This window comes from Pristis pectinata, chromosome 3, assembly GCF_009764475.1.
Source record: "Pristis pectinata isolate sPriPec2 chromosome 3, sPriPec2.1.pri, whole genome shotgun sequence".
Lineage (NCBI taxonomy): Eukaryota > Metazoa > Chordata > Chondrichthyes > Rhinopristiformes > Pristidae > Pristis > Pristis pectinata.
Genome location: NC_067407.1, coordinates 138,420,715 through 138,444,286, shown reverse-complemented (window position 1 = coordinate 138,444,286; position 23,572 = coordinate 138,420,715). Strand labels below are relative to the sequence as shown.

The following is a 23,572-nucleotide window of genomic DNA, read 5'->3' as shown; positions in this document are numbered from 1 at the left end:
GTTGAAGATGTAGTTTTGAATCTTTGCCAATCACATTTGTTCTGCCTTCCCTGGTCCTTGATCCCTCTGCCGATAGGAACGGTCCCTCTCTGTCTACCCTGTCTGAACTATTCATGATTTTAAATCCCCTCAAAAACCTTCTCTGTCGCAAGGAGAACAACCAAAGTTTTCCAGTTACTACCCTTACTGCAGGAATGTAGTTAATCTGTTCCTCATCCTTTCTAAAACTTTGATGTCTCACTGCACTCCATTCCAACACAGCATTTTATAAAGGTACTTCATGACTTCCTTTGCTATTGTACTCAATGCCTATTTATAATGGCCACTTTCTTAACCTGCCCCGCCACTTTCAGCAAATGAAGGGTCTTCAGCCTGAAGCAGTGACTCAGTTCCTCTTCCCACAGATGCTGTCCGACTTCCTGAGTGTTTCCAGTATTTTTGACCTTTATTTCAGACTCACATCTTCTACAGATTTTGTTTCTCGTTTCAAGTGCAAGGACCCTAGATCCCCCAGTCATTTTATCCCTCTTAGAATTGTGCTTCAAGTTCCAAGGAGTGAACATCACCAATAGCCTGTCCTGGTCCAACCACGTAGGCTCCATGGCCAAGAAAGCTCACCAGCACCTCTACTTCCTCAGGAGGGTAAAGAAATTCGGATTGCCCCTTTTGAACCTCACCAATTTTTACAGATGCACCATAGAAAGCATCCTGTCCAGATTTGTCACGGCTTGGTACGGCAACTGTTCTGCCCGTGACCACAAGAAACGGCAGAGAGTTATGGACACAGCTCAGCACATCACAGAAACCAGCCTCCCCTCCATGGACTCTGTCTACACTTCACGCTGCCTCGGTAAAGCAGCCAGCATAATCAAAGACCCCACTCACCCCTGATATTCTCTCTTATCACCCCTCCCATTAGGCAGAAGATACAAAAGCCTGAAAGCACATACCACCAGGCTCAAGGACAGCTTCTATCCTGCTGTTACAAGACTATTGAACGATCCCCTAGTACGATAAGGTAGACTCTTGACCCCACAATCTACCTCGTCATGGCCTTGCACCTTATTGTCTGCCTGCACTGCACTTTCTCTGTAACTGCAACACTGTATTCTGCATTCTGTTATTGTTTTCCCTTGCACTACCTCAACGTACTGATGTGATGAAATGATCTGTGTGGATGGCATGCAAAACAAAGATTTTCACTGTACCTCAGTACATGTGACAATAAACCAATTTACCAATTTACTGTTGTTCACTATCACCTCTTGCAAGTGCATAGTTTACTGAAAGCAGCATCACAGGTAGACAGGGTGGTGAAGAAAGCATTTGGCATGCTGGCCTTCATCAGTCAAGGCATCGAGTATAGGAGCTGGGAAGTTATGTTGCAGGTATATAAGACGTCGGTGAGGCCGCACTTGGAGTATTGTGCACAGTTTTGGTCACCCTTTTATAGGAAAGATGCTATTAAACTAGAAAGAGTGCAGAAGAGATTTACCAGGATGTCGCCTGGAGTTGGGGGCCTGAGTTACAAGGAGAGGTTGTGTAGACTAGGACTTTATTCCCTGGAACATAGGAGATTGAGGTGTGACCTGATAGAGGTGTATAAAATCATGAGGGGCATAGACAGGGTGAAAGCGCACAGTCTTTTTCCCAGGGACGGGGTGCTAAAAACAAGAGGGCAGTGGTTTAAGATCAGAGGCAAGAGATTCAAAAGGGACCTCAGGGGCAGCTTCTTCACACAAAGGGCGGTGCGTATTTGGAATGAGCTGTCAGAAATAGTGTTTGAGGCGGGCACATTAGCAACATTTAAAAGCCATCTAGATAAGTATATGGATAGGAGAGGTTTAGAGGGCTAGGGGCCAAACGTGTGCAGATGGGACTAGCTCACTGGGCAACACAGTCGGCATGAACGAGTTGGACCGAAGGGCCTGTTTCTGTGCTGTATGACTCTCTGATACTCTACTAATATGTTACACAAAACATTTCTCAGCATTGAACTTCATCTGTCACCCATTTTCCCCTTCCTTAAGCCTGTCTATGTCTCCTGGAGTCTAATATGTCCACTATGCATCCAGATTTTATATCACTACAAGGAATTTTCCTATCATCACATTCAGGCATGTTGAAGGTAGAGTCATACAGCACGGAAACAGGCCCTTCGGCCCAACTGCTCCATGCCGACCAAGAAGCCCCATCCAAGCTAGTCCCCTTTGCCCGTGTTTTGCCCATATCCTTCTAATCCTTTCCTATCCATGTACCGGTCCAAGTACCTTTTAAATGTTGTGAATGTACCTGCCTCAACTGCTTCCTCTGGCAGCTCATTCCACATAGATACCACTCTTTCTGTAAAAAAACAATTGCCCCTCAAGTTCCTATGAAATCTTTCCCCTCTCACCTAAAACCTATACCCTCTAGTTCTTGATTCTGCCAACCTGGGAAAAAGACTAGGTTTCATGAGGGGCACAGATAGGGTGCATTCACCCTATCTGTGCCCCTCATGATGTTAAACACCTCCATAAGATCACCACTCAGTCTCCTATGCTCCAAGGAATAAAGTCCCAGTCTGTCCAACCTCTCCCTATAACTCAGTCCCTCAAGTCCTGGCAACATCCTTGTAAATCTTCTCTGCACTCTTTCCAGTTTGATAACATCTTTCCTATAGCAGGGCGACCAAAACTGAACACAATACTCCAAGTGTGGCCTCACCAACATCCTTTACAACTGCACCGTGACCTCCTAACTTTTATACTCAATTGCCCTGACCGATGAAGGCCAGAGTGCCAAAAGCCTTCTTCACCACCCTGACTGCCTGTGTCTCCACTTTCAGAGAACCGTGTACCTGAACTCCAAGGTCCCTCTGTTCTACAACACTCCGCAGGACCCTACCTTGATCTGACTTTCCAAAATCCAACACCTTGCACTTATCTGCTGTGAACTCCATTTGCCAATTCCTCGCCCACTTACTCCGCTGATCAAGAGCAGCTTGTGATTTTTTTATAAACTCCTTCACTGAACATTTTGATTGGTCAATGACATCTATTTGCAATGTATCAGGTGACCACATGAATGGTTTGTACCCAGAATTATATTGGGGAATGGAGGAATATGGATCATGTGCAGGCAAAAAGGAATTAGTTTAATTCAGCATCGTGTTCGGCACGGACACCGTGGGCCAAAGTATGTTCGATGTATTTCCAACTTTCCTTTGCCCAACCACAATATATAACTTCAACATTTTCTCTCCTCACCTCACTGATGCCTTCATCTCTCCATCATCCCAATGGCACTGTGGTTGTGGCCCCTTTAAACCCAACATTACCCATTGTTGATCAAGTGGACCTTGTGTCACCAAGCCATCCCTGTCACCTCTCCAGAAGGTGGCAGATGGATGTTTGTGGGATAAACAGGCAGGCCATTGCCCAACCCAATTAGTTAACTCTCATTGGGTAGTATTATGTACAGTTTTGGTCACCCTGCTATAGGAAAGATGTCATTAAGCTGGAAAGAGTGCAGAGAAGATTTATGAGGATGTCACCAAAGACTGTTATAGGGAGAGGTTGGACTGTCTCCTTGGAGCATCGGAGACTGAGGGGTGATCTTATGGAGGTGTATAAGTTCATCAGGAGCATGGATAGAGTGAATGCACTCAGTCTTTTTCCCAGGGTTGGGGAATCAGGAACTAGAGGGCATAGGCTTAAGGTGAGAGGGGAGAGATTTCAAAGGGACCTGAGGGGAAACTTCTTCATGCAGAAGCTGGTGCGTATATGGAACGAGCTGCCAGAGAAAGTAGTTGAGGCAGGTACAATGACAACATTTAAAAGGTATTTGGATAAATAGATGGATTTGAAGAGTTTGGAGGGATATGGGCCAAACGCGGGCAGGTGGGACTAGCTTCGGAGGGCACCATGGCCAGCATGGATGAGTTGGGCTGAAGGGCCAGAGAAAAAAAGGACCGCAGATGCTGGAATCTAGATGAAAAACGCAATGTTGCTGGAGGAACTCAGCAGGCCAGGCAGCATCCGTGGAGAAAAGCAGGTGGTCAACATTTCGGGCCAGGACCCTTCTTCGTGCAAGCACTGTTACTCTATGACTCCAGAAAATAGATGTGGACAATTGTTGGTAGGGCCAGCATATATTGCCCATCACCAAATGCCCTTGAGGAGGAGGTGGTGAGCCGCCCTCTTGAACCGCTGCAGTCCTTTGGGTGAAGGTGCTCCCGGCGTGCTGTTGGAGGGAGGAGACAGGAACGGGCAGGAGTTCAAGGATTTAGACCCAGATGAAAATATGTCAAGATATGTCAATATCCCAAGTCAGGATATTTTCATTTATTCATTCCTTCAAACTTTAGGCATTGCTGGCTGCTAGTTATTGCCCAGGTCTTATATCCTGGTGAGTGGATTACCGGCCATTATGGAAAGCGGTTAACATGCAACTACAGTTTGGTGTGTGACTTGGGCATGACGACATTCCCAACTGTCCGCTGCCCTCATGTAAGGGACATGATGCAGGGACATTTAAGAGACTCTTAGATAGACACATGAATGATAGAAAAATAGGGGGCTATGTGGGAGGGAAGGGTTAGATAGATCTCAGAGCAGGATAAAATGTCGGCACAACATTGTGGGCCGAAGGGCCTGTACTGTGCTGTAGTGTTCTATGTTCCATGTTAATTGGAGCATGGCCCTCACTCCTTCAAGCCTGCTCTGCCACTTGCTCACAAGAGACTGCAGACGATGGAATCTGGAGCAACACACGATCTGCTGGAGGAACTCAGTGGGTCGAGCAGCGTCTGTGGGGGGGGTGGGGGGGTGTGGTTGGAAGGAATTGTTGGCGTTTCGGATCCTGATGCAGGGTTTCGACCCGAAACGTCGACAATTCCTTTCCTCCCACAGATGCCGCTCGACTCACTGAGCTCCTCCAGCAGAATGTGTGTTGCTCCACCACTCAGTATGAGATAAGATATCTTTATTAGTCACATGTACATCAAAACACACAGTAAAATGCATCCTTTGCGTAGAGTGTTCTGGGAACAGCCCACAAGTGTCGCCATGCTTCTGGTGCCAACATAGCATACCCACAACTTCCTAACCCGTACGTCTTTGGGATGTGGGAGGAAACCGGAGCACCCGGAGGAAACCCACGCAGACACGGGAAGAACATACAAACTCCTTACAGACAGTGGCCGGAATTGTACCCAGGTCACTGGTACTGTAATAGTGTTATGCTAACCGCTACACTACCGTGCCTGCCCTCGATGAGCCGTTTCAATGCCTCTCAGACAGCCGGTATATAACCCCACCGTCGACACCACCAACACCACCGGAAGGGCAAGAATGGCTTGGAGGTCGAGGCCACAGACTCAGGCACCTTCAGTGCCTTATCCAAGTCATTTACATAATTGTAAAAATACCAGCAAAACAAAAGAGCTGGTCATTGATTTCAGGAAGTGGGGACAGTGCATCAACGGTGCTGAGGTCGAGAGGGTTGAGAGCTTCAAGTTCCTCGGAGTGAACATCACCAATAGCCTATCCTGGTCTAACCACGTAGACGCCATAGACAAGAAAGCTCACCAGCGCCTCTACTTCCTCAGAAGGCTAAAGAAATTTGGCATGTACCCTTCGACCTTCACCAATTTTTATCTATGCACCATAGAAAGCATCCTATCCAGATACATCACGGCTTGGTACGGCAACTGCTCTGCCCATGACCATAAGAAACTGCAGAGAGTCGTGGATACAGCTCAGCACATCACGGAAACCAGCCTCCCCTCCATGGACTGTCTACACTTTTCGCTGCCTCGGTAAAGCAGCCAACAAAGTGGGGTCAGACCCCACTTGGAGTACTGTGCTCAGTTCTGGTCGCCTCACTACAGGAAAGATATGGAGGCCATAGAGAGGGTGCAGAGGAGATTTACAAAGATGCTGCCTGGATTGCAGGGCATGCCTTATGAAACCAGGTTGAGGGAACTTGGCCTTTTCTCCTTGGAGCGACGGAGGATGAGGGGGGACCTGATAGAGGTTTATAAGATGATGAGAGGCATTGATTGGGTAGATAGTCAGAGGCTTTTCCCCAGGGCTGAAATGGTGGCCACAAGAGGACATAGGTTTAAGGTGCTGGGGAGTAGATATAGAGGAGATGTCAGGGGTAAGTTTTTTACTCAGAGAGTGGTGAGTGTGTGGAATGGGCTGCCGGAAATGGTGGTGGAGGCGGATACGATAGGGTCTTTTAAGAGACTGTTGGATAGGTACATGGAGCTGAGTAAAATAGAGGGCTATGGGTAAGCCTAGTAATTTCTGAGGTAGGGACATGTTCGGCACAGCTTTGTGGGCCGAAGGCCCTGAATTGTGCTGTAGGTTTTCTATGTTCTATGTAACATAATCATAGACCCCACCCACCCCGGACATTCTCTCTTCTCCCCCCTCCCATCAGGTAGAAGGTACAAAAGCCTGAAAGCACGTACCACAGGGCTCAAGGACAGCTTCTGTTTCACCATTAGAAGACTATTGAACGGTGCCCTAGTACGATTAGATGGACTCTTGACCTCACGATCTACCTCGTCATGACCCTGCACCTTATTGTCTGCCTGCACTGCACTTTCTCTGTAACTGTGACACTTTATTCTGCATTCTGTTATTGTTTTTACCTTGATGCACTGTTGTAATGAAATGATTTGTATGGGTGGCATGCAGAACAAAGCCTTTCACTGTACCTCAGTACATGTGACAATAATAAACCAATTTACCATTTTAGCAAATGTTGAGGAGCTGGTACTGACCCCTGAGACACGTCATGTGTCACATCTTTGCCAACCAGAAGAAGGCGCAGTCATGCCCACTCTGTTCCCCCATACTCAGCCACACCAATATGCTACCTTTTACACTAAGAGTTTTTATATTCAGCAATAACCTTTGATGCGACATCATATCAAATATCTTCTGGAGAACTGAGCAGAGTACATCCACCATTTCCCCTTTATCCACAGCACTTTCTCCTTGGAAAAAAAATTCCAATAAACTGGTCAAACCTACATTGACTTTGCCTGATTACCTTGAATTTTTCTGAAATAACATCTTTAAAAACAGCTTCTAACTTTTCCCAATGACTGGCCTTTCGTTTTCTGCTTTCCGTCTCTCTCCCTCTTTGAATAGTTACATTTGCTTATTTTTCCAATCTGATGCAACTTTCCCCAAAACCTAGAGAATAATAGAAAGTTAAAACTTTGGTAAGGCCGCACTTGGAGTATTGTGTGCATTTCTGGTCGCCCCAAGGCCCGCAAAATCACAGATGACCCCTCTCATCCTCCCACGAACTATTTGTCCCGCTGCCGTCTGGCAGGCGGTACCGGAGCATCCGGGCCAGAACTACCAGACTGTATAATAGTCTTTTCCCCCAGGCTGTCAGGCTCCTGAATACCCTGGAGGCAGTCTCAGACAAATGCCACGTCAAAAGTCCTGGTTTGCACAAGGGCGTATAAGCACTTTGGCTGCTGCTGTACATGTTGATACTCTGTGTTCTGAGTTCTGTATTTTCTTTGTCCAACTCAGTTTTGCACTAACCTTGCACTAATTTTGTTCCCTGTATATACAATCTTTTGCACTGTTTGTGCAGGTTTATTTTATGTCCTCTGTTCTATGTATGTCCTCTGTTGTGTGAGTCTGGGGGAAACGACATTTCGTTCCTCCGTGTGTTTTACAGAATATGGGTGAATGACAATAAAGTAACTTGAACTTGAACTTACAGGAAGGACGTGCAGACTGTGGAGAGGGTGCAGAAGAGGTTCACCAGGATGTTGCCTGGATTAGAGGGTATGAACTATGAAGAGAGGTTGGACAGACTTGGATTGTTTTCTCTGGAGCAGCAGAGGCTGAGGGGAGACCTGATAGAGGTTTATAAAATAATGAGAGGCACAGATAGAGTAGACAGTCAGAATCTCTTTCCCATGGTAGAAGTCTAATACTAGAGGACATGCATTTAAGGTGAGAGGGGGAATGTTTAAAGGAAATGTGTGGGGCAAGTTCTTTACACAGAGTATGGTGGGTGCCTGGAATGGGCTGCCAGGGGTGTTGTAATTGTACCGGTCTTTTTATACTAGCTTTGTTAAATCTTTTGTTATTTTTGTTATTATATTGTGACTAGCTTTATCTTTTCCTTCCTTATTAATTCTTTAGTCATTTGTTACTTTTGTTATATATTTTTGCAGTTTTCTGAATTACCACCTGCTTTCAAGTGAATCTGTTCTGGCTAGAAGTTCAGACACTGGCTTTGGTACATTAAATTGTAAATTGGCAAATTGGTTTATTATTCTCACATGTACCGAGGTACAATGAAAAACTTTGTTTTGCATGCCATCCCTACAGATCATTTCATCACATCAGTGCATTGAGGTAGTACAAGGGAAAACTGTAACAGAATGCAGAATAAAGTGTTACATTTACAGAGAAAATGCAGTGCAGGCAGACAATAAGGTGCAAGGGACATGATGTGGTAGATTGTGAGGTCAAGAGTCCATGTTTTCGTACTAGGGGACCGTTAAATAGTCTTATAACAGCGGGATAGAAGCTGTCCTTGAGCCTGGTGGTACGTGCTTTCAGGCTTTTGTATCTTCTGCCTGATGGGAGGGGGGAGAAGAGAGAATGTCCCGGGTGGGTGGGGTCTTTGATTATATTGGCTGCTTTACCGAGGCAGCGTGAAGTGTAGACAAAAGTCCATGGAGGGGAGGCTGGTTTCTGTGATGTGCTGAGCTGTGTCCACAACTCTCTGCAGTTTCTTGTGGTCTCAGGCAGAGCAGTTGCTGTACCAAGCCGTGATGTATTCGATGCTTTAACAATTTAACAATCCATGATGCTTTAATGATTTTAGTCTCACCTTATTGGTGTGAAAGTCACGGATTTGGGAAGTGCTGCTGTGGATGAATCATTGAATGTTAACATGCAGGTACTGCAGAGGCCATAGATGGTGCTACACACAGCAGCTGCAGTGGTGGTGGTAAAGGGAGTGAATATATAAGGTTCTGGATGGAGTGCCAATTAGACAGCTTATCTTGTTGAACTTCTCGAGCAAGTTATTTTCTTTATTCCCTACTTAGCTATAAGGAGAGGTTGGAGAGACTTGGATTATCTTCTCTGCAACAACAGAGGCTGAGGAGTGACATGATAAAAGTTTGTAAAATTATGAGAGGCATGGATGGGGAAGACAGAGTCTTTTTCCCAGGGTGGAAATGACAAATTAAAGAGGGCAGAGCTTTAAGATGAGAGGGGGAAAGTTTAAAGGTGTTTTATTGTAAAAGAAGATGCAGAAGGGGAACAAATTAGAATTTAGCAGAAGAGGACCAAAGTATTAATCAGGAAAGGGGCAGTAGAACTGTAAAAGCTTCTACAGATATGCAAGAAGGAAAGATTAACTGAAGTCAACGTGGGTTCTTCAATGAGACAAGAGAAATTATATCAGGGATTAAAGAAATGACAAATAAATAATACTTGTATTTGATGTTTAATGATGGAAGAGGACAGAAAGGCTCAGAAATAGTATAGACTAACATGTAAATGAAGAGCTCAAAAAACCATTAATGGAGAAAGGTTCGTAATAAAGACAATACTAGGAATGAAAAGCGATAAGTCCATTGACCTGGCGAAGGTTTTGAAGAAGGTCACTATGGAAACCATGGATGCATTATTGGTATTTGTATTGGAATCAGTTTATTATTGTCACTTGTACCGAGGTACAGTGAAAAACTTGTCTTGCATACCGATCGTACAGGTCAATTCATTACACAGTGCATTGAGGCAGTACAAGGTAAAAACAATAACAGAATACAGAGTAAAGTGTCACAGCTACAGAGGAAGTGCACTGCAGGTAGACAATAAGGTGCAAGGTCACAACTAGGTAGATTGTGAGTCCATCTCATCATATAAGGGAACCATTCAATAGTCTCATCACTGAGGGATAGAAGCTGTCCTTAAATCTGGTGGTACGTGCCCTCAGCCTCCTGTATCTTCTGCCTGATGGGAGAGGGGAGGAGAGAGAATGTCCCGAGTAGTTGGGGTCTTTGATTATGCTGGCTGCTTGTCATCTTGCAGAGTTCCATAGATTCTGGAGCTGTTCCCACAGATTGGGAGGTCGCAAATGTATCACCTGCCCCTACACCTCCTCCCTCACCGCCATCCAGGGCCCTAAACAGTCCTTCCAGGTGAGGCAGATGTTCACATACACCTCCTGCAACCTTGTCGAGTGCATTCGGTGCTCTCGATGTGGCCTCCACTACATCGGTGAGACCAAGCGCAGATTAGGTGACCACTTTGTCAAGCACCTGGATCTCCCGGTGGCCAGCCATTTTAATTCCCCTCCCCATTCCCAAACCGACCTGTCTGTCCTCAGTCTCCTCCACTGCCAGGGCGAGGACAAACGCAAAGCAGAGGAACAGCCCCTTATATACCCCCTGGGCCATCTCCAACCTGACAGCATGAACATTGAATTCTCCAGTTTCAGGTAACCTGCTTCCCCTCTGTCCTGTTTCTCTCTCCTCCTGATCTACACAGTTCCTCCCACACCCACCCCATCCCCCATCACCCTGCTTCTCTCCCCTCCTCTGCCCAATCTATCTGCCCACCACCCGCACACTCCTCCCACTGGGTCCCATCCCCCCACTGTTACCCTCCCCACGTCCCTCACTTGGTTCCAGGCTCCCACCTTCCTCTCCTATCAGGTCCACCATCCGCAGCCCTCTTGTCACCTCCACCTATCACCTCCTGGCCTCTGTCGCTGTTCCCACCCTCCCCTCCTCCATCTGCCTATCACCCCCCCCCCCTCACCTGGATCCACCCATCACCTGCCAGCTCTTGCTCCACCCCTTCCCCTCACCTCTTTACACTGGCTACCTCCCCTCTATCTTTCGGTCCAGATGAAGGGTCTCCACCCGAAACGTCGACTGTCCATTTCCCCTCCACAGATGCTGCCCGACCCACCGAGTTCCTCCAGCTTTTTGTGTGTTGCTCTGGATTCTAGCATCTGCCGTCTCTCGTGTCTCCTCAGCAACTGTAAGTCCATTGCTTTGGAAAGGAAGGGGTGAGCAGGCAATTGTTAGTCCGACATTGGTATTAGTAAAATTGCAGGAATCTATGACTGAGGAAGTGGCAACAGGGCATTTGGAATTAAATAATAGGATTGGACAGAGCCAACATCGACTTATGAAATGGAAGTCACGTTTTACAAATCTCTAGAAAGTCTTCTGAAGTTGTAACTATCAAAAGAGATAAGGGTGAATCAATTGCTAGGAACATAGAGCATAGAACAGTACAGCACAGGACAGGCCCTTTGGCCCATAATGTCTGCGCCAAGCACAATGCCAAATTAAGTTAATCCCTTCTGCCTGCGTATGATCCATATCCCGCCATTCTCTGCATAGTCATCAACCCATCTGAAAGCCTCTTAAACGCCACTATCATATCTGCTTCGACTACCGCCTCTGGCAGCTCCTTCCAGCGCCCACTACTCTCAGTTCAATAGTCTTATCACAGTGGGATAGAAGCTGTCCTTGAGCCTGGTGGTACGTGCCCTCAGTCTCCTGTATCTTCAGCCTGATGGAAGAGGAGAGAAGAGAGAATGACCCGGGTGGGTGGAGTCTTTGATTACGCTGGCTGCTTCACCAAGGCAGCAAGAGGTAAAGACAGAGTCCATGGAGGGGAGGCTGGTTTCCGTGATGCGCTAGGCTGTGTCAACAACTCTCTGCAGTTTCTTGCAGTCCTGGGTAGAGCAGTTGCCATACCAAGCTGTGATACATCCAGATAGGATGCTTTCTATGGTGCATCGATAAAAGTTGGTGAGTTTCAAAGGGGATGTGCCAAATTTCTTTAGCCTCCTGAGGAAGTAGAGGCGTTGGTAAGATTTCTTGGCCGTGGCATCTACGTGGTTGGACCAGGCCAGACCATTGATGATGTTCACTCTTGGGAACTTGAAGCTCTCAACCCTCTCAGCCTCAGCACCATTGACGTAGACAGGTGCATGTACACTACCCCCTATGCTGAAGTGTAATAAACTTGCCCCGCACATCTCCTTTAAACTTTCCCTCTCTCGCCTTAAAGCTCATCCAGAGTGAACTATCCAAGTTTGTCCAACCTCTCCTTATAGCTCATACCCTCTAATCAAGGCAACATCCAGGTAAACCTATTCTGCACCCTATCCAAAGCCTCCACATCCTTCCTGTAATGGGGTGACCAGAATTTCACACAATAGATATTAGATATAGATATTTATTTATTAGTCACATGTACATCGAAACACACAGTGAAATGCATCCTTTTGCGTTACTGAGAATGTGCTGGGGGCAGCCTGCAAGTGTCGCCACACTTCCGGCGCCAACATAGCATGCCCACAACTTCCTAACCTATATGTCTTGGGAATGTGGGAGGAAACCGGAGCACCCGGAGGAAACCCACGCATACACGGGGAGAACGTACAAACTCCTTACAGACAGCGGCGGGAATTGAACCTGGGTCGCTGGCGCTGTAGTAGTGTTACGCTAACTGCTACACTACTCCAAGTGCGGCCTAACCAAAGTTTTATAAAGCTGCAACGTAACTTCCTGACACTTATACTCAATGCCCCAACCAATGAACAATATATTTTATTTGGCTTTCATTACTTGGCTTTCAGAAAGCCTTTGTTAAGGTACCATATGAGATTATTAAAGATAAAAGTGAATGGTATTGTGGTAACATACTGGCATGGATTTAGGATTGAATAAACGATAGAATACAAATCTTCTCCATGGATTGTCACCTTGTCGTGGTGGAGAAGCTTGTGTGGTCCTGAGATCCCGAGAGCGATGCTGTCTGGAGCTGTGCTCCTGGTAGGGTCACCCATGGCGGTAAGGTAGATGGTAAGGTCCCTGACAAAGAACAATCCAACCAAGACCTCAGCGGTGGAACAGGCGGACGAAGTTACTTTGTACTCAACGGTTGTGAAGGCGGATGAAGGCTGCAACAAATCCATCAGCTCCAATCGTCGTAGTTTCCATGCCACTGGAATCAGTTGGTTGATTTGTGAAGTATCGTGTGCTTGTTGTAGTGCAACATCAAATACACGTTAAACAAATACATGCACAGGCGTCTTCGCTCTGTGGGCTACTTCCAAGATTGGACTCATGAGCCACTTGAGAGCCCATAAATAGATCAACGGAACGAAGACCATCATCCTCGACCCTGAGGGATAGCCATGAGAATACAAATGGGATTAAACTTATCATTTTTGGGTTGAGAGGCTGTGACGTGGTTTGGTGCTGGGGTGCCAGTTGTTTGCAATATCACTGGTTTGATGAGGGAATAAAGTCAAGTTTACTGTCATGTGCAGCAGCTTCACAGATAACACACAGAATATAAATTATGTATAAAGTTATACCATACAGTGCGGAAAAAGAGGACTGTTTAAAAGCAAGACCTTAGTGCAAAAAAACCAGACACAATTGAAGATAAATCCATGGTAGTGCAAGAGGTGGTCTGTCATGTTCCGTTGCTGAGGTCGGGTTAGAGTTGTGCAGGTCAGTTGCAGGTAAGTAGCTGTTCCTGAACCTGGTGGTGTGGGACTTCAGGCTTCTGTACCTCCTGCCTGGTGGTAGCAGCAAGAAGCTGGCATGGCCCAGATGGTGGGGATCTTTGATGATAGACGCTGCCTTCTTGAGGCAGCGCCTCATGTAGATACTGTTAGTGGTGGGGAGGGCTATGCCTGTGATGGACTGGGCTGTCTCCATAGTTATCTGCAGCCTCTTATAAGATAAGATATCTTTATTAGTCACATGTACATTGAAACACACAGTGAAATGCATCTTTTTGCGTTGTGTTCTGAGGGCAGCCCACAAGTGTCACCATGCTTCCGGTGCCAACATAGCATGCCCACAACTTCCTAACCTGTACGTCTTTGGAATGTGGGAGGAAACCAGAGCACCCAGAGGAAACCCACACAGACATGGGGAGAACGTACAAACTCCTTACAGATAGTGGCCGGAATTGAACCGGGGTCACTGGCGCTGTAAAGCGTTACGCTAACCGCTACACTACCGTGCTTGCCCTTGCATTCGTCTGCGTTGGAATTGCTGCACCAGGCCATGATGCAACCAGTCAGGATACTTTCTACAGTGCATCCAGTTTGGTTATTCATGTAAAGCTGCGTAGCAGCTTGGTCTGTGAGCTGAGTGAAGAGAGGCTTCAGGGAGGTAAAGACAGATTATTTGCTAAATCAAGGACAAGGTAGATGGAATGCACAGTGAAAAAAATGTGAAGCCATCAATTTTAAAATAGAAAAAGGGAATATTGTTTACGTGGTGAGAGATTCAGGAGTTCGAGAGACCTCGGAGTCCTTGTACATGAATCACTGTGGTGACCGATGATGTGGAACTGTGGCCCAGCAGAACTTCGAGGCAGAGTGAGTCTATGCTGCTGGAGAAAAAGATCAAGAGCGTGAATGTGCCAACGTGTGGCATTAACCAGTAATTCAAGAAACACAGAATATCTCGAACATCTGAAACTCTGGTTGGATCCAAAATGTGAAGAGTCAATCGCAGTTACACAGTGCAAATGAAACCCATCACAAGCTTGAAGAATAGCACCTTATCTTCCCACTGGGCACATGACAGCCCTCCAGTCTCAACACTGAATTCAACCATTTCAGATACATAGTCTGCATCTGAACTGAGAAAGTTAATCAACCTGCAACGTTAACACTGTTTCTCTCTTCACAGATGCTGCCTGACCTGCTGAGTATTTCCAGCATTCTCTGTTTTATTTAAGATTTTGAGCATCTGTAGTGTTTTGTGTCCCACAGATCCAGCATTTTTGTTTAGCCTCTCTCATTCACCTCCTTCTGTTTCCACATTGGTAAGGGAACACCTGGAATACTGTGTGCAGTTCTGGTTGCTCAGATAGAGAGGAAATGTGATTAAGCTAGAAAGGGTGCAGAAAAGTGTGAAGTGATACACTTTGGGAAATCGAATTTGAAGGTAGAATACAAGGTTAATGGCAGGATTCTTAGCAGTGTGGAGAAAGAGGGATCTTGGGGTCCACGTCCATAGATCCCTCAAGGTTGCCACGCAGGTCGATAGGGTTGTTAAGAAGACGTGTGTCGACCTTCATTAGTTGGGGTATTGAGTTCAAGAGCCGCTAGGTGATTTTGCAGCTCTATAGAACTCTGGTTAGACCACACTTGGAGTATTGTGTTCAGTTCTGGTCACCTCATTATAGGAAGGATGTGGAAGCTTTAGAGAGGGTGCAGAGGAGATTTACCAGGATGTTGCTTGGATTGGAGAGCATGTCTTATGAGGATAGGTTGAGTGAGCTAGAGCTTTTCTCTTTGGAGAGAAGGAGGATGAGAGGTGACTTGATAGAGGTGTACAAGATGATAAGAGGCATAGATCAAATGGACAGTCAGAGACTTTTTCCCAGGGTGACAATGGCTAACACGAGGGGACATAATTTTGTGATTGGAGGAAGGTATAAGGGGGATGTCAGGGGTAAGTTTTTTTTACACAGAGTGGTGGGTGCGTGGAACGCTTTGCCAGCAGAGGTTGTGGGGGCAGATACATTAGGGACATTTAAGAGACTCTTAGATCGACACATGAATGATAGAAAAATGAAGGGCTATGTGGGAGGGAAGGATTAGATAGATCGTAGAGCAGGATAAAATGTCGGCACAACATTGTGAGCCGAAGGGCCTGTACTGTGCTGTAGTGTTCTATGTCCTATGTTCTAAAAGGTTCATAAGGATGTTAACGGGACTGAAGGGCTTGAGTTATAAGGAGAGACTGGATAGCCTGGGACTGTTTTCCCCGGAGCGAAGGAGGCTGAGGGGTGACCTTGTAGAGGTTTAGAAAATCATGAGGGGCACAGATAAGGTGGATGGTCAGAGTGTTTTTCCCAGGGTAGCGGAGTCTTTTATGTTTTAGCTTAAGGTGAGATGGGCAAAATTTAAAGGGGATCTGAGGGGCAAGTTTTTCACACAAGAGGGCAGTGGGTATATGGAACGAGCTGCCGGAAGAAGTGGTCAAGCGGGGTACAATAAGACTGTTTAAGAGATATTTGGACAGGTACATGGATAGGAAAGGTTTAGAGGAATATGGGCTAAACACACAGGCAATACGACGAGCTTAGATGGGCACCTTGGTTGGCATGGACCACTTGGTGTCCAGCTATATTACTCTGACTCACTGACCTGAAACATAAACTCTCGTTTTTCTCCCCGCAGTTGCTGCCTGACCTCCTGAGCACTTGGTGCATTTATTTCAGTATTATTGATACCAGCTTTTCATGTCAGGTCTGTTTAATGAATTTAAATGCCTCACCTGTCAGGCGTGGGAGTTGTTAACCTGTATCCAGGCTCAGGATATTTATGCAGTGTTTGAATGTGTGTGTTACCATTGCATTCCATCAGTTCCTACCTTACCATAGAAGAACCATAGAACAATACAGCACTATACAGGCCCTTCAGCCCACCATGTTGTTCCGACCTTCTAACCACACCTAAGTCTATCTAACCCCTTCCTCCCGCATATCCCTCTAACTTAAATTCCTCCATATGCTTATCTGACAATCTCTTGAACTTGACCAACATATCAGCCTCCACCACCACCCCAGGCAGCGCATTCCATGCACCAACCACTCTCTGTGTGAAAGACCTCCCTCTGACATCTCCCTTGAACTTCCCACCCATTACCTTAAAGCCATGCCCTCTTGTATTGAGCATTGATGCCCTGGGAAAGAGGCTCTGGCTGTCCACTCTATCATGTCCCCTCTCATCCTGCTTCTCTCCAATGCGTAAAGCCCTAGCTCCCTTAGTCTCTCCTCATAACCCATACTCTCTAATCCAGGCAGCATCCTGGTAAATCTCCTCTGCGCCCTTTCCAACACCTCCACATCCTTCCTATAACGAGGCGACCAGAATGTGATGTCCTGATGTGGTTATGACTAATAGAAAAAAGGTGTGCAATTTGGAATGGTGTCAGGAGGTGAATCAGGCTCCTTGTCACCATTCTTTTTATGAGGCTGCTACGTTTAAGTTTCTGATCAGCGGTGACCTTCAGGTGATTGAAGGAGGGGAAATCTGTTCCAGAGATGGTGGTTGAGGGGTTGGTTGATTGGTCTGGTTACCAAGCTGAAGTCCCATATATTCTCCAAGACAATACAATGGGGAAAGCCATCCAAAGAACACTGTCTCCAGCAGCACACAAGTCTTCCTGACTGGTGTTCCAGCTTAAATTTAACATGATGACCCAGTGCTTTGATAGCTCTGGGCCTGTACTTGATGGAGCTTGGAAGGATCGGGTGGCGGGGGGTGGAGGGAGGCGGGGTGGGTGGGGGAGATATGGGGGATCTCATTGAAACCTATCGGATACTGAAAGGCCTGGATAGAGTGGATGTGGAGAGATATTTCCATCAGTAGGACAGTCCAGGATCCGAGGGGGCAGCCTCAGAATAATGGGACGTCCCTTTAGAACGGAGATGAGGAGGAATTTCTTCAGCCAGAGGTTGGTGAATCTGTGGAATTCGTTGCCACAGAGGGCTGTGGAGGCCGAGTCATTGTGTGTATTTAAGTCAGAGATTGGTAGGTTCTTGTTGGTAAGGGGGTTGAGGGTTAAATGGGGAAGATGGGAGAATGGGGTTGAGAGTAAAAAATCAGTCATGTTGCTGCCTGACCTCCTGAGCACTTGGTGCATTCATTGCATTATCATTGATACTAGCTTTTCATATCAGGTTCATTTGATGAATTTAAATGCCTCACCTGTGAGAGTTGAACTTGTTAATCTGAATCCAGGTCTCAGGATATTTAAGATAAGATAAGATTTCTTTATTAGTCACATGTACATCGAAACACACAGCGAAATGCATCTTTTGTGTGGAGTGTTCTGGGGGGCAGCCCGCAAGTGTCGCCACGCTTCCGGCGCCAACATAGCATGTCCACAACTTCCTAACCCGTACGTCTTTGGAATGCGGGAAGAAACCAGAGTACCCAGAGGAAACCCACGCAGGCATGTGGAGAATGTACAAACTTCTTACAGACAGTGGCGGGAATTGAACCCAGGTCGCTGGCGCTGTAATAGCGTTATGCTAACCGCTACACTACCGTGCCTGCCCTAAATGATATTTTACATTGGTTGGGAATCAAACCTGGGCTTCCCACGTGGCAGGTGAGAATTCTACCAGTGAACCACCATTTGTGCATGGATGGTTAAGTTTCTGATCAGCGGTGAACTTCGGGTGATTGAAGGTGGGGAAATCTGTTCCAGAGATGTTGGTTGAGGGATAAAACTTGGCCTGGTTACCAAGCAGAAGTCCCATATCATCTTAAAGACAATGCAATGGGGCAGGCCCTCTGAAGAACACTCTCTCCAGCAGCACGTAAGTCTTCCTGACTGGTTTTCCAGCTTAACTTGTGCTGATTCTCTGAAGTGGGATTTAACATCATGACCTAATGTTTTGTGTTTTTGTGGGCCGAAAGGCTCGTAGTGTGCTGTACTGTTCTATGTTCTACGTTCTAGATGTAGAGGAGGTAGAGTTGGCAGGGAAACAGACCATTCAGCCCATCACATCCATGCCGACCAGTGGACACTCATGCCGATTAATCCCATGAATCAAGATGATAAACACGATGATGCTGGAGGAACTCAGTAAGCCAGGCAGCATCCGTGAAGAAAAACAGGCGGTCAATGTTTTGGGTCAGGGCCGCCTTCAGGACTGACCTGAAACGTTGACCGCCTGCTTTACTGCACGGATGCTGCCTGGCCTGCCGAGTTCCTCCAGCATCATCGTGTTTATCATGCCAATTAATCCCATTCAGTTTACGCTTGTTCTCAACCTGGGGATACGTGATTGACATCCGCCGTCACCTGGATACGGAGAACTCTAACTGCGGCCTTTCTTCTTCACAGACAAGTTGTTCCGTACGGACTGGGGAACCCCCTGATGCGTCGGAAGCGGGAGCTGAGTCGATGTTTATGCGCCAAAGGCAGCGACGCAGAGTGCCAGAGCTACTGTCAGTCAGCGACCAGAGTGCCCCGGTATGGTGTAGGAAAAGAAAGGTCAAGCGTCTAAGTCAAGTTTATTGTCATATCAGTAACTTGGTCTACTATTGCCAGGGAATGCAGGTTTGAGCATTGGGCAGTGCCGAGCAGATCAGGCAGTGTCGGTAAGGAGAGAAAGACCGAGATATCTTTATTAGTCACATGTACATTGAAACACACAGTTAAATGCATCTTTTTGCGTAGAGTGTTCTGGGGACAGCCCACAAGTGTCGCCACGCTTCTGGTGCCAACATAGCATGCCCACAACTTCCTAACCTGTACGTCTTTTGGAATGTGGGAGGAAACCGGAGCACCCGGAGGAAACCCACGCAGACACAGGGAGAATGTACAAACTCCTTACAGATAGTGGCCGGAATTGAACCCAGGTCGCTGGCACTGTAAAATGTTACGCTAGCCGCTACATTACTGTGTATACAGTGTAGATCTACTGTGTAGATGGGTAACCTACAGCAAAACTGACCAGTTCTGATACAACATAAACCTGATAAGCAACACTCTGTCTTCTGCCTGGGCTTATTGCACCCTTCCAGCCTCAATATTTAATTCTCCAAATTCAGATAATTCACTTTCTCTCTCTTTATTGACAGATTTTTTTTTAAATTTGCTAACCGAGGAACCAGATGAATTGAATGTCAGAGTTGGCATAAAGAAACATTATGTGAATTGGTAAATTGGTTTATTATTGTCACATGTACCAAGGAACAGTGAAAAACTTTGTTTTGCATGCCATCCATACAGATCATTTCATCACATCAGTGCATCGAGGTAGTACAAGGGAAAACAATAACAGAATGCAAAATAAAGTGTTACAGTTACAGAGTGAGTTCAGACAATAAGGTGTAAGGTCATAACGAGGTAGATTGTGAGGTCAAGAGTCCATTTTATCGTACTAGGGAATAAAGTGTTACAGTTACAGAGAGAGTGCAGTGCAGGCAGACAATAAGGTGCAAGGCCTTGATGAGGTAGATTGTGAGGTCAAGAGTCCATCTTATCGTACAAGAGGTCCATTCGATAGTTTTATAACAGTGGATTAGAAGCTGTCCTTGAGCCTGGTGGTACGTGCTTTCAGGTTTTTGTATCTTCTGCCCAATGGGAGAGGGGAGAAGAGAGAATGTCCGGGGTAGGTGGGGTCTTTGATTATGCTGGCTGCTTTACTGAGGCAGCAAGAAGTGTAGACCGAGTCCACGGAGGGGAGGCTGGTTTCTGTGATGGGAGGGGGGGAGAAGAGAGAATGAACGGGGTGGGTGGGGTCTTTGATTATGCACAGTTGCAGTGAAAAAACTGACTTGCAGCAGCATCGCAGGCACATAGCAGCTGATACACAACAAAAAAAACATAAATTATACAAGAAAGAACACAACTAGAAAAAAAAATGTCCATTGCAGTGCAAAGTGGTCATAGTGCTGCTCTACTGAGGTAGTGATTAGGGTTGTGCAGGTTGGTTCGAGAACCGAATGGTGGAAGGGAAGTAGCTGTTCTTCAGCAGTTACACTGGTGGCGTAGAACTACCCTTCCACACCTGCAGTGTACCAGCCACACTCGTCGGCACTGCAGCTTTGGACAGTGATGTATGTGGAAACACCTAGGCACAGAAGGCAATGTACCAAGTCGGGATTAACCACACTTGGAGTATTGTGTTCAGTTCTGGTCGCCTCATTATAGGAAAGATGTGGAAGCTTCAGAGAGGTGCATTCGGTTCTCGAACCAACCTGCACAACCCTAATCACTACCTCAGTAGAGCAGCACTATGACCACTTTGCACTGCAATGGACATTTTTTTTGTTCTAGTTGTGTTCTTTCTTGTATAATTTATGTTTTTTTTGTTGTGTATCAGCTGCTATGTGCCTGCGATGCTGCTGCAAGTAAGTTTTGCCTGGATTGGAGAGCATGTCTTATGAGGACAGGTTGAGCGAGCTCGGGCTTTTCTCTTTGGAGAGAAGGACAATGAGAGGTGACTTGATAGAGGTGTACAAGATGATAAGAGGCATAGATCGAGTGGACAGTCAGAGACTTTTTCCCAGGGTGACAATGGCTAACACGAGGGGGCATAATTTTAAGGTGATTGGAGGAAGGTATAAGTGGGATGTCAGGGGTAAGTTTTTTACACAGAGAGTGGTGGGTGTGTGGAACACACTGCCGGCAGAGGTTGTGGGGGCAGATACATTAGATACATTTAAGAGACTCTTAGATAGATATGTGAATGGGAGAGATAGGGGACTATGTGGGAGGGAAGGGTTAGATCGATCTTAGAACAGGATAAAATTTTGGCACAACCTTGTGATCTGAAGGGCCTATACTGTGCTGTAGTGTTCTATGTTCTAATCGGCATGAAGGTCCACTGGTCAGCATGGATGTGATGGGCAGAAAGGTCTGTTTCCATGCTGACCCTACCTCCTCTACATCTACATAGAACACAGAACAGCACAGCACAGGAACAGGCCCTTCGGCCCACAATGTTGTGCTGAACTAATTAAATTAATGACACCTAATCCCTTCTGCCTGCACATAGTCCATATCCCTCCATTCTCTGCAGACTCACGTGCCTGTCTAAGAGCCTCTTAAACACCTATATTGTACCTGCCTCCACCACCACCCCTGGCAGCGCATTCCAGGCACCCACAATTCTGTGTAAAAAATTTCCCCCACACATCTCCTTTGAACTTACCCCCCTAACGTTAAGTGCATGCCCTCTAGTATTTGAAATTTCGACCATGGGAGAAACATACCAGCTGTCTACCCTATCTGTGCTTCTCATAAGTTTATGAACTTCTATCAGTGTACATTCATTCGATAGGGTGAATGCACCCAGTCTTTTTTCCCCAGAGAAAGGGAATCAAGAACTGGAGGGCACAGATGAGAGGGGAAAGATTTAAAAGGGACCTGAGGGGCAACTTCTTCACCCAGAGGGTGGAGCATATCTGGAATGAGTTGCCAGAGGAAGTGGTTGAGGCAGGTACAATAACAACATTTAAAAGACGCTTGGACAGGTACATGGATAGGAAAGATTTTGGAGGGGTATGGGCCAAATGCAGGCGAATGGGTCTCGCTTAAATTGGCATCTTGGTCGACATGGACAAGTTGAATAGAAGGGCCTGTTTCCATGCTGTATTAATCTATGACTCTATGACTCTAAACATCTAGTGGTCTTGCACGTCATTGTTCTTGTTGAAGCTTGAAAGCAGGCCAGCAATAGCAAGGGGAAACTTCCCCAGACTGCAAGTTATCCGGATGAGATGCTCCCATAGAAAGCATCCTATCCGGATACATCATGGCTTGGTACGGCAACCGCTCTGCCCATGACTGCAAGAAACTGCAGAGAGTTGTGGACGCAGCCCAGCGTGTCACGGAAACCAGCTAACCCTCCATGGATTCTGTCTATACCTCTGCTGCCTTGGTGAAGCAGCCAGCATAATCAAAGACCCCACCCACCCAGTTCATTCTCTCTTCTCCCCTCTCTCATCAGGCAGAAGATACAGGAGCCTGAGGGCACGTACCACCAGGCTCAAGGACAGCTTCTATCCCACGGTGATAAGACTATTGAAAAGTTCCCTTGTACATTGAGATGGACTCTTTACACCACAATCTACCTTGTTGTGACCTTGCACCTTATTTTCTACCCGCACTGCACTTCCCTGTAGCTGTGACACTTTACTCGGTATTCTGTTATTGTTTTTACCCCGTACTACCTCAATGTACTGTGTGATGAATTGACCTGTACGAACGGTTTGCAAGACAAGTTTTTCACTGTACCTCGGTACAAGTGACAATAATAAACCAAAACCAATACCTTTTTCCTGGATGAAGGGGAACAGATGTGCATTTCCCCTGTAAATCCAGAGTTGAATGTTTTTCATCCCAGGATATCTGGGTGGGTCTTCAGTGATCCATGTCCTGCTTGTAAACCGTGACGCTTTCCGTTATGCTTTGCAGACACGTTGGAAACGCAAAAGTCAGAATGTTCCGGAAGGGGGCGGGGAAGTGGGCGCGGAGCGCGCCGGATGAAGCTGCCCCTGGAGGGGTCTCACGGGATGTGGAAGTCTAAAGGAAGAGTACGTTGAAACTGGAAAGGCACGTGGGGGGTGGTGGGAGGGGTGTGGATTGGGTGGGGAGGTGGTGGGAGGGAGGGGGACAGGGTGGGGGCAGTTATCTCGGTCCAATGAGGCAGCACCTCCCAGGATCCTGCACCTCAGATGTGTTTCAGGCACTAGTCCTGCCCTCCCTTCCCCTCATACCTCCCTCCCCTTTCCTCCAGCCCTCTAGACAGAAACATACCAGAATCCCAAGACTGGCACTTTAGCACAGACCAGGTGGTGTAACCTAGCAACAATCCCAACATCCCATAATGAACAAGGAGCAAAAAGCCAACTCTTCTATCAAATCTACCCCACCTCCACTGCCTCTTGGAGTATTGTGAATGGACAGTTCTCACCCCACCAAACTAGTACCCCATGTGATCTCCCTCCGAGGAGGAGCAACCTGGACATTTCTGCTCTCGGAGTCCAGATCTCGGGC

General features: G+C 46.7%; 1 protein-coding gene across 1 annotated transcript in view; it reads left to right on the top strand.

Moving 5' to 3' along the window:
* si:ch211-202p1.5 (uncharacterized protein LOC103909337 homolog) overlaps positions 1-23,131 on the top strand; it is a 133,948-nt gene extending 110,817 nt beyond the window's left edge. The window contains exons 3-4 of the mRNA XM_052012452.1: positions 18,908-19,036; positions 22,991-23,131. Coding sequence (XP_051868412.1) covers positions 18,908-19,036; positions 22,991-23,102 — 241 coding nt within the window. The 3' untranslated portion in view covers positions 23,103-23,131. The remainder of the gene's footprint in view (positions 1-18,907; positions 19,037-22,990) is intronic.
* The last annotated feature ends 441 nt before the right edge of the window (positions 23,132-23,572 follow it).